The 11,225-nt window shown below is 40.6% G+C and overlaps 1 protein-coding gene across 1 annotated transcript in view; it reads right to left on the bottom strand.

Annotated features, from left to right (window-relative positions):
- Window positions 1–4,977: 4,977 nt before the first annotated feature.
- Window positions 4,978–11,225, bottom strand: part of Eif2s3 (eukaryotic translation initiation factor 2 subunit gamma) — a 16,396-nt gene continuing 10,148 nt past the window's right edge. The window contains exons 7-10 of the mRNA XM_029473028.1: window positions 9,620–9,715; window positions 8,431–8,575; window positions 5,987–6,156; window positions 4,978–5,181 (exon numbers count right to left, since the gene is read on the bottom strand). Coding sequence (XP_029328888.1) covers window positions 5,005–5,181; window positions 5,987–6,156; window positions 8,431–8,575; window positions 9,620–9,715 — 588 coding nt within the window. The 3' untranslated portion in view covers window positions 4,978–5,004. The remainder of the gene's footprint in view (window positions 5,182–5,986; window positions 6,157–8,430; window positions 8,576–9,619; window positions 9,716–11,225) is intronic.

Here is an 11,225-nt window from a genome sequence, read left to right on the forward strand (position 1 = left end):
GAGTTCGAGGCCAGCCTGGTCTACAGAGTGAGTTCCAGGACAGTCAGGGCTACACAGAGAAACCCTGTCTTGAAAAAAAAAAAAACAAAAGAAAACCAAACAACGTCTACTGTCATAAATACACTAGTGAGTTGGGTATGGTACTACACACCTATAAATTCAAGCTTTTGGGAGACAGGAAAGTGAGGAATTAGTTCATGGCTACATAGTAAATGTGTGGCTAGCCTGGGCAACAGGAAATCACATCTTAAAAAACAGAAACTTGCTAGTTGTAGTGGTGCATGCCAGCACTCACGAAGTAGAAGAAGGCAGATCTCTGTGTTCAAGAACTGCCTGGTCTACAAAGTGAGCCCTTGTATCAAAGAAAACAAAACCTAAGTTATTTGGAGATATGGCTCAATAATGAAGGGCACTTGCTGCTCTTGCAGTGGATTCTGGGTTCAGTTCCTAGCACCCGTATCGTGGTTCACAATCACAGATTCAGCAATTTCAACCTCTTTGAGCATTGGCAAGCACGTAGTACACATATTCAGGCAAAAAATCAGGCACATAAAATAAAACATATTTATCTTTAATGGTCTATCAAAAAACCAAAGAACCACCGATCCATTCAGATCCACCTAGGGGACCTTCAGACCACCCAAATTACATCTCTAATCCGTCTTGTGTACATGCACCTATCTGTCTGTATATGTGGTTTTGTTTTGTTTTGTTTTTGGAAAAGGACTTTCACTATGCAATTTTAGATGCTTGGAAGTTGCTTTGTAAAGTAGGGCAGCCTGGAACTTGAGGTCCACCTGACTCTGATTCCTGTACGCTAGGATTAAAGGCCTGTGCCACTATACCAAGCTCAGATTTAAAAACCCAAGCAAACTGTAATTCTTTATGTCTATCTTTGGAAAATGCTTTCTTTCCATTCACAGTGCCGCATCCGATCACAATATCTTTAAATAACATCAGCTGGGAAAGGGAGAACCACAGGAACTCCAAGCAGACTGCTTTCCACAGCAGGACTTTGCTAGCAATGGCAATGGTGATAGATGTCCCTTTAATGCCAGCACTCAGGAGGCAGAGGCAGATGGATCATTGTGAGTTCCAGGTTAGCTTGGTCTAAGCAGTGACTTCCAGAGCATCCAGGGCTACATAGAGAGACCCTGTCTTTTTTTTTTTTTAATTGGCGGGGGGGGGGGGGGGGGGGGGGGGGGGGTGGTGGAAGTGGTGGTAGAAATAACAAAAAAGTTAATAATTGCTACACTGCAGGGTGACATGACAATTCCGATCAATTGTTTTGGCAAGAATGCAATGAGAGACCGTCACCTGCACAGTATCAAAGAAAGACTGACAAAGGAATAGGCAGTGAGGAACAAAGCCAAGGCACAGGGAAATTGGGGGAATCCAGGCCGCGGAGTAGTCTTCTTTAGAGGTATATCTTTTAGACAAACCTCCAGAAAAGATTAAATGAACCCAAACTGGTTTCCAGAAAGATCCCAAATATCCTCAACCAGCAAGAAAATATCAGCAAGTCTTTAGTGTAGCACTGTGTCAATGTCTGATTGAGCCCTTAAGCAGCAGCAGATAAGGCAAAGCAGGACCTTTTTAAGTTAAAACGATAGTGTTATAGATCAGGATGCATCAAGGAATGGTGAAGGAGTAGACTCAATTACCTAATGTGGGAAAGAACTCAGAATCAGAAATCAAAGATAAACGTGTGCTTTCCAGATAGTGCATAGACCTTTATTTCTAAACATTAGTTCATTCCCTTAGAGAAATGGCCAATTCTAAAACTGAAGCAGAGAAGTACAAAACAAGCCCCTTGTGCAAGAAAATAAGCTTGTACCAAAAGAAACCATAAAATACAACATGGAAAAAAAGGATACAGGAACCAGCTTAAGGGTTCCCACTGACAAAGTCTTGGACAATTTGTACATCAAAATAAAATATAGCAAAATAGACCATAGCCTAATAAATAAAACAGAACCCCGTGAATCTGTATTATGAAAGCGGGTACTCAATAATGGGAAGGAAAAATGCCAAACATTCAATAAAGTTCAATTTAGGTAAAAATGACCAGTGAATGATAAATACAGTAGGGAGGGAGATTTGCATACATATACAGGTTCTCCCCACACACTTCTCTCTGTCTCTGCGTGTGCGTGTGAGTATATATACACACTCCTATGAATGTGTTTCTTTGAGCTAGCTCAGGCTGCCTGCAAACTCTGAAGAGGAATTTGAATGAATTTGGCACTGAAGGTGAATTTGGAGTCCAGTCCTTGTGTACCTACCTCTCAAGGGCAAGGATTAGTCTGAACTATTACATCTAGTCTCCTAGGGGTTTTTGGGTTTTTCCCCCTAATTTCAAGGGTAATTAAGAGTAACTATATAGGGCTGGCGAGATGGCTCAACAGGTAAGAACACTGACTGCTCTTCCAAAGGTCCCGAGTTCAAATCCCAGCAACCAGCAGTCAGTGCTCTTACCCGCTGAGCCATCTCTCCAGCCCTCGTTTTGGTTTTGTTTGTTCGATTGTTTGTTTTTTGAGACAAAGTTTTACTGTTAGCCCAGGCTAGCCTTGATCAGAGATCCACCTGCCTCTGCCTCCCAAGTACTGGAATTAAAGGTATGGTATGTGCCACCACAATCCAGCTCCCTCTCTCACCCTTTTTATTTTTGTTTTGTTTTGTTTTTTTGAGACAGGGTTTCTCTGTGTATCCCTAGCTGTCCTGGAACTCACTCTGTAGACCAGGCTGGCCTTGAACTCAGAAATCCGCCTGCCTCTGCCTCCCAAGTGCTGGGATTAAAGGTGTGCATCACCACCGCCAGGCTAAGACATTTATTTATTATGAATAGTGTTCTGCCTGCATATACGTCTTACACCAGAAGAGGGCGCAAGACCCCATTCTATAGTTGTTGCTAACAACTGAACTCAGGAACTCTGGAAGAGCAAGTCAGTGCTTTCAAGAGCCATCTCTCCAGGCCAGCCTCTACCCCAACACTTTTTATTTCATGTGTATGGGTGCTTTACATACATATATATATATATATATCTATGCACATGTGTCTGCCTGGTACCCACAATGGTCAGACGAGAGGGCTGAATCCCTTGGAACTAGAGTTAGTTATTAGCTGTCATGTGGGTTCTGGGAATCAAACTTGAGTCCTCTGGAAGAGCAGTCATATTAATGGCTAAGCCATCTCCCTAGCCTTCACTAGTTCTTTTGAGATAGAATTTCAGTCTATAGTGCAGAATGGTATAAAACTTCGTAGCCCAGGCTGGCCTTGAACTCCCTATTAATTCTCTTGGCTTCAATGTTCAATTTCTGGTATGTCTGAAGACAGCTACAGTGCATTTAGATATAATAATAAATAAATCTTTGGGCCGGAGCAAGCAGGGACTGAGTGAGCCGGGTTGACTGGAGTGAGCAGAGGTCCTAAAAATTTAATTCCCAACAACCACATGAAGGCTCACAACCATCTGTACAGCTACAGTGTACTCACATACATAAATAAATCTTTTAAAAAAATTTCTTGGTTATGAAAGAGAATGCCAGCCAGGCATGGTGGCACACACCTTTAATCCCAGCACTTGGGAGGCAGAGGCAGGCGGATTTCTTAGTTCGAGGCCAGCCTGGTCTACAGAGTGAGTTCCAGGACAGCCAGGACTACACAGAGAAATCCTGTCTCGAAAAACAAAACAAAACAAAACAAACAAACAAACAAACAAAAGAGAATGCCCTTGTTTTGTAGATATTGCTTAACTATTAAGACATCAAAAGGCATGACATACATGTGTGTATCTTTCTAGACAAGGGATATTTATGAGTTTTCTATACAATTCTTGAAACATCATTGGTAAGTATATATAATTTTCTTATGTGCATTTAGTTTAGTGAGGGAGTCAGATCTACTCGAACTTGAGTTACAGACAGTTGTGAGCTGCCATGTAGGTGCAGGGAATTGAACCCCGGTCCTCTGGAAGAGCAGCCAATGCTCTTAACCAATGAGCCATCTCTCCAGCCCCCAATGTTAAGTACAAAATTAACTACAAATAAAAAAGTTTATGGGAGCCAGGTTTGGTGGTGCACGCCTTTAATCTCAGCACTCAGAAGACAGAAGCAGGCAGATCTCTGTGAGTTTGGGTCTAGTCAGGGCTACAGTATTTTTCCCCCCCGAAAACAAAGTTTATGAGGGGCAGACCTGGGAGGGGCTGGGGAAAATTGAGTATGATCAAAATACTTTTTAAATATTTTTTTTATTTTTCAAGACAGGCTTTTAAAAAAATACATCTAATTGTCCTATACTACAACTTGCTCTGTAGACCAGGTTGGTCTTAAACTCAGAGATCTAACTGCCTCTGCTTTCTAAGTGCTGGGATCAAAGGTATGCACCACTGTTGCCCTGCAGATCAAAATACTAGTAATTAAAATAATAATAATAATAATAAAGTTCAAGACGACAAAGATTGCTCAGCAGACAAAGGCATTTATCACCAAGCCTGATTACCTGTGATCCCCAGAACCCACATGGTAGAAAACAAGAAGTTATTCTCTGACCTTCACATACATACTGTGATATATGTGCACACCTACGCCTACACTCACACACACACACACACACAAATAATAAATAATGTTTATAAAGGATGCTTGCTGCCAAGTTGGATGAACTGAATCCAAATCTTGGAACTCACGTGGCAGCAAAACCAACTAAGTTGCTATGACACTAACACACACACTTTAAACAAATGAAGGGGGAAAAAGTCAAATGATGGAAATATTGAATTGTTTTGTATAGGCTACACCTAAAACAAAGGGAACCCAATTGAAGTACTTATACTAATAGAAAGAAAAATAAATCAAGAGTATAAATATAGCTTTATAGACCAACCAAAGAAAAAAGCTAAGCGCTAAAGTCACACTAACTGCTGTGTTCAAGGGGAGGTGTGTCCATACATATACTAACAAGAACTTACGCTCTTTAATAGACAGTGGCAAATTGAACAAAACTTACCGCCAGTGTTTCTCAACTCTTCTGCTAAGGGCAATTTTCTCTCCTACTTCTGTGCACACAGGATTGGTCAAAACAATTTTGCCCAAATCAGCCTTGACTGCACTAACTCTTCCTCCTGTCGACAGGGAGCCTATGTTGACCATAAGCACTTCATTCTTAGACAGCTTTTGGACCTAGGAAAATAAATTGCAGAAAGAGGAACAACACGTAAGAAAGCACTTTCTGAAGCGGGAGCGTGGCGGCACACAGTTTTAGTCAGGTACTCAGGAGGCAGAGGCAGACTGATCTCTGTGACTTTGAGAGCAGCCTGATTAACATAATGAGTTCTAGGACAGACAGAGCTACTTTGAGAGACCCTGCCTCAAAAAGCCAAACAAATAGTTTCTGTTTTGGTGGGGATTTAAAAAACAAACAAACAAACAAAACGGATTGCCATAGAGGTGCTCTTGATTCCCCTCCCCCTATAGGATTGTTCTGTGTAGTCCTGGCAGTCTGTAACTCAGAGATCTCCCTGCTTCTGCCTCTCAAATGCTGGGATGAAAAGCTAGTACTATTTCCAGCTAGTCTTAAATTTTTATTTTTAATTTAAAAAATGTATGTATATTTCATGTGAGTGTTTTACATGTATTACTGCGTGCCAGAAGAGAGCATCAGATCCCAAGATCCATCACAGATGGCTGTGAGCAACTGCTCTTTACCACGGAGTCATCTCTCCAGCCCTCTTCTTTTTTTTTTGTTTGTTTTTTGAGACAGGGTTTCTTTGTGTAGCCCTGGCTGTCCTGGAACTCACTCTGTATACCAGGCTGGCCTTGAACTCAGAAATCCCGTGCGCCACCATGCCCGGCTTTTTTTTTTTTTTTTTAAAGAAGGAAGTCAACATACTCACACATTCACTGCATATTAACTATGAAAGACCAAAATTGAGTCTAGCCTTGCTGCTGATCTCTCTCAGAAACATGAGTTATACAAAGCACATACCTTTGCTGCTTTCTTGTCTCCTTCAGTACGTACACCCAGAAGACGTCGAAGCAGGAAATAGGAAATTTCCAGTTCTGTGAATATTTCAGGTAAAGCTCCAACTGCACCAAGCACTTGTCCCACCATTCTGTCAGCTCGGCACAAGGTGGGGTCGATCTTTGTTCCAACTCCTAACATAAAGTAAGATGGATATAGCCAGGCCTTATTATCTAAAATAGCCCTGGAATGATTGACTTCAAAGTCTAGTAAGAACTGACACCCTTTTACACATACTTCCATTTTCATACATATATGGTAAGCATAACAAAATACTCATTCTATTTTAATTGGCTTTTGGTTTTTTGAGACAGGGTTTCTCTGTGCAGGAGCCCTTGGCTGTCCTGAAACTTGCTCTGTGGACCAGGCTGACCTCTGCCTACTGAATGCTGGGATGAAAGGCGTGCACCACCACTATGCAGCATTTTTTTTTTTTTCAGACGGTCCTAACATGTAGGCAAAGCTCGCCTCCAACTTACAGAGATCTACCCGCCTTTGCCTCAGATTTAAAGGCCATCACATCTTTCATTTAAATTTAAATTTAAATGAAATGAAATAAGTGAAAATGTTTAGGACAAGCCTTTTTAAAAGATTCTTATTTTCCCTTCAAATTTTCTAGATAAGGTTGTCTCCCTTGTGTTTTGATGTGTCTGAGAGCATCACGTGCATGTAGTTCCCACAGAGGCCAGAAGAGGGCAACAGACACCATGCAAAGAGAGTTATAGACTGTTTTGAGTTGTACTAGAAACTGGGTCCCCTGGAAGAGCAGCAGTGCTTTTCAATGTGGAGCTATCTCATGTCTTCAGGCCCTTATTTTTTATATTTAAGCTATATGTATATGTTTACCTCTGTGTGTGGCTCTGCATAGGTTAAGTGCGGCACCAGAATAAGGTACTGGCTCTCCTGGAGCTGGAGTTACAGCTGGTTGAGAGCTGCTCATAAATTCAGACCTCTGCAAAAGCAGTGACATCCCCAACCACTGAGCCACATTTCCCCCAAACAAAGCACATATAGCTATAGTGTTTTGAGTGCTAGGCCATCAAACTTATTCTGTGTCAGGCAGTGCATAGACCTGAAATTCCAGGGATTGGACATAGTGAGGCCAGAAGACCGTAAGTTCTAGTTCAGCCTGAAATGGAGTGAGTTCAAGGACAGCCTGGGTAACTTTGTGAGATCTTTTCTCAAAAGGAAAAAGAGTGAGGCTGGAGAGATTGTCTAGTGACTGGCTACTTTTCCAGAGGATTCAAGTTCAATTCCCAGCACCCATACACAGTTCATATTGTCTGTAACTTTAGTCTCAGGGGACTCAATGCCTTCTTCTGACCTTTGTGGGCAATTAGGTATGCATTTATGTGCATAGACACAATCCACATACGTAGAAATAAACAATAATCTAATAGTAATCTAATTTTGAAAACAGAGGACAAAGAGGGCTATATCTTAGTGATAGAGTGCATGCCTAGCATGTTCTAGACTTTAGGTCTAAACCCTAGTACATCAAAACAATAACCAGAAATAATTATTGTTGCTACTAAGTATCTCCCACTAAAATGTACTCTAAAAATATTGTTCATTAGCAATGTGGATGCTTGTTTGAGTGAGCAAGCACCTTTACCTGAGTCATACTGCCAGCTCCAAAATGTGTTCGTTCTCTTTAAAACATTTCAAGATGCACCGATAAAGCCAGATTGATGGTACACAACTGTAAGCCTACCACTTGGTAAGCTAATCCAAGAGGGTTGCCTTGAGTACCAGCCTAGCTAAAAATACATGGCAAGAGTCTATGTCAAAAATTAAAATGGGCTGGAGAGATGGCTCGGGTTTAAGAGCACTGACTGCTCTTCCAGAGGTCCTGAGTTCAATTCCCAGCAACCACATGGTGGCTCACAACCATCTGTAATGTGATCTGCTGCCTTCTTCTGGTGTGTCTGAAGACAGCTACAGTGTTCTCATATACATACAATAAATGTCTTTAAAAAATTAAAACAGGACATGGTAGGATATATCTTTAATATCAACAACTTGGGAGGAAGAGGCAGATGGATCTTTGTGAATCTGAGGCCAATCAGGACCCCCAAAAAACAAAACAACCCCCTCCCCAACAACAAAAACAACCAAAGGGCAGGTAGAGAGATGGCAGTAATTAAGAGCACTTGATGCTCTTGTAGAGAAGCTGGGTTTGGCGCCTAGAACTCACAAGGCAGCACAGCATCTCTGAAACTCTAGCTCCAGACTGGTCTGATGCCCTCTTTGGCATTGGTACAAGCTGAACAGACATATATGCAAATAAACTCATACACATAAAAATAAAAGTATTAAAAACAAAACAAACCTTACAATCTATCTTTGATCTTTCCTATGAAATGTACCATGAATCCCAACAAACTAAAAGAGCAGAAAGTCCTTACCAATGAGACCACCCGGGGCAGCATATTGAAGATCATTATGTTCCGCAAAAAGTGACACAATTTTGGAAAAGATTGGTTTACACATGAGTTTTCCTTCACTGTCTTTGGAGACAATACCGGGTCTCACTTCTATCTCCTGGCCTACCTGTAAACACATAATTGGCAAGGAGAATTATAAAACAATACATTTATTATTTGCCTACCAATATTATAACAAAAAGTCCACAAAACTAAAAAGGTTACTTTTATTTACTTCTTATTATTTTTATGGCCTGCAACTCACTAGGTAGAAGTGGCTGGCCTTGAATTCAGATACCAGTCTGCTTCTGCCTTCCAGCCGTGCACCACCATGCTAGGTCAAAATTACTTAAAAAAACACACACATATATATATGTTTTTTGAGACATTTTTCTGTGTAGCCCTAGGTATCCTGGAACTCACTCTGCAGACCAGGCTGGCCTTGAACTCAGAGATCTGCATGCTTCTGCCTCCATATTTAAAGGTGTACACTACTATGCTCAGCTATTTTTTTTTTTTTTTAAAAAGAAAAAACTGGCATGGAGGAGCCAGATGGCTGTACAGTTCAAGAGCACTGCTGCTCTCGAACAAGATCAGACATCAGTTCTTAGTACCCACACAGCAGCTTACAGCTCAGAACCATCTCTAAGTTCCAGGGCATTCAATACCCTCTTCTGGCCTCCTTGGAAAGATGGAGACAACCACCACCCATATCTATGAAATAAACAAATCTAAAAGAAAAATTTAAAATCAGTCCCATCTAAGTGTTACAAAGTACCAAATAAACCTGTTGTCACATAAAATATGTTCCAAGTTCACTGGAAAACTATAAATTTAGAGATCACACATCTTCCAAAGACAAAACCAAATCTATATCCAATACCAGACACCATGGAAAAAACATTTTTCACTGGGCATAGTGGTGCATGCCTTTAGTCCCAGCACTTGGAAGGCAGATTAAGATGAGGGTGGTCTGATGAACTGGCCCAGAGGATAAAGGTGCTTATCTTACCATCCAACCTGATAACATGAGTTCAATCCCACAGACACACTAGGTGGAAAGAGAGTCAACCCCTGAAAAGCTGTCTTACCTCTATATACTGTGGCACTTACACACACATATACACAACAATAAACAAATATACAGAGTAACAAGTCAAATCCAACTTACCTTTAACACTCCTTTTAGGATACTACCGCCAGCTACACCTCCCTTAAGGTCATCCACTTCACAGCCAGGTTTGTTGACATCAAATGACCTGATGACTAGAAGAAAAATTTAAAACAAATTAAAGCCATTTCTATGTACTTCAATTTTAGCTTTAGATGACATTATTTTCCAAGTCAACCTTTCTAAAAACAACCTAATGATATTGCTTTGATGTTTGCTGAAGTCTTATGTGTAACAGGAGGAAAAAACAAAACAAAGCAAACAAAACAAAACAAAACAAAACAAACCCCAAGAAATAGCTTGAAAGTTCATTAAAAGATGGTTTATTCATCTGTAATGGGATCTGATGCCATCTTCTGGTGTCTGACACACTAGTGTACTCATATATGTACAATAAATAAAATCTTAAAAAAAGAAAACAAAAAAAAAAAATAAAAAAAGAAAACAAAGATAGTTTATTAAAGTATGTCAATACTATAAAAGGGTCTCTACCATGGAATATCATACATCCATTTGAAACTAATATTAAGTGGCTGGCGAGATGGCTCAGTGGTTAAGAACGCCGACTGCCCTTCCAAAGGTCCTGAGTTCAAATCCCAGCAACAACATGGTGGCTCACAACCATCCATAACGAAATCTGATGCAAACTGATGCCCTCTTCTGGAGTGTCTGAAGATAGCTACAGTGTACTTACATATAATAAATAAATAAATCTTAAAAAAAAAAAAAAAAAGAAACTCATGTTAAAATTATATGTAATGATCTGGGATAGGTTCCCTGCCCAGAAGCATCTTGGGCAGCAAAGAAAGACCAATGGGCTTTCACAGAAGGAAACAGGGCAGCAAAGTTAAAAGTAGATTTAGAAGGTGTTGAGCCAGGAGTACTGGAAGGAAGGGTATGCTAAGGAAGACTTAGAAGTGCCCAGCCTCTGAGCTAGTAAGGCATGTTAAAATAAGCTAACAATGTGTGTGTGTGTACGTCTTTCATTCACAGGACCAAAGACAATTCCTGGGCAGGGACTATAGATACACGGCCTGTGGCTTGTCCTTCACATCTTAGGGTTCTGTATAATTCAACCAGCCAAGGAGAAAAAAACCTATGTATTGAGCACAGAAGTCTTCCCCTGAACCCCTTTTTTGGTGAGGGCCATTATCCCGTAATTACCATAACTATTTACATAGTATTTACAATAAATTAGCTATTACTCCTTAAGGCATACAGGAGGAGACTGGATGTACATCAGTGGTACTGTCCTTGCCTGGCATATATGAGGCCTTGGGCATCTCCAGCTTCACCAGAAAAGTCAATCAATGAAGCATACAAGAGACTGTACTTGGGTACACGCAGTTTGCCATTTAATTAATTAGTCAGTTAGTTAATTAATTTTTTTTGAGAGAGGTTCTCACTATGTAGCCCTGACTGACTGGAACTCACTCACCCCATAGACAAGGTTAGCCTTGAATTCACAGAGATCCACTTGTCTTTGCCTCCCAAGTGCTGGGATTACATGTGTTTGCTACCATGCTTGGTATTTTATTATCTATAGAACTTTTGTGTTTTATGGCTTCTATAGTACAAGTTTACTTTATTTTTGTTTTTTTTTTTT

This window comes from Mus caroli, chromosome X (genome assembly GCF_900094665.2).
Source record: "Mus caroli chromosome X, CAROLI_EIJ_v1.1, whole genome shotgun sequence".
Taxonomy (NCBI): domain Eukaryota; kingdom Metazoa; phylum Chordata; class Mammalia; order Rodentia; family Muridae; genus Mus; species Mus caroli.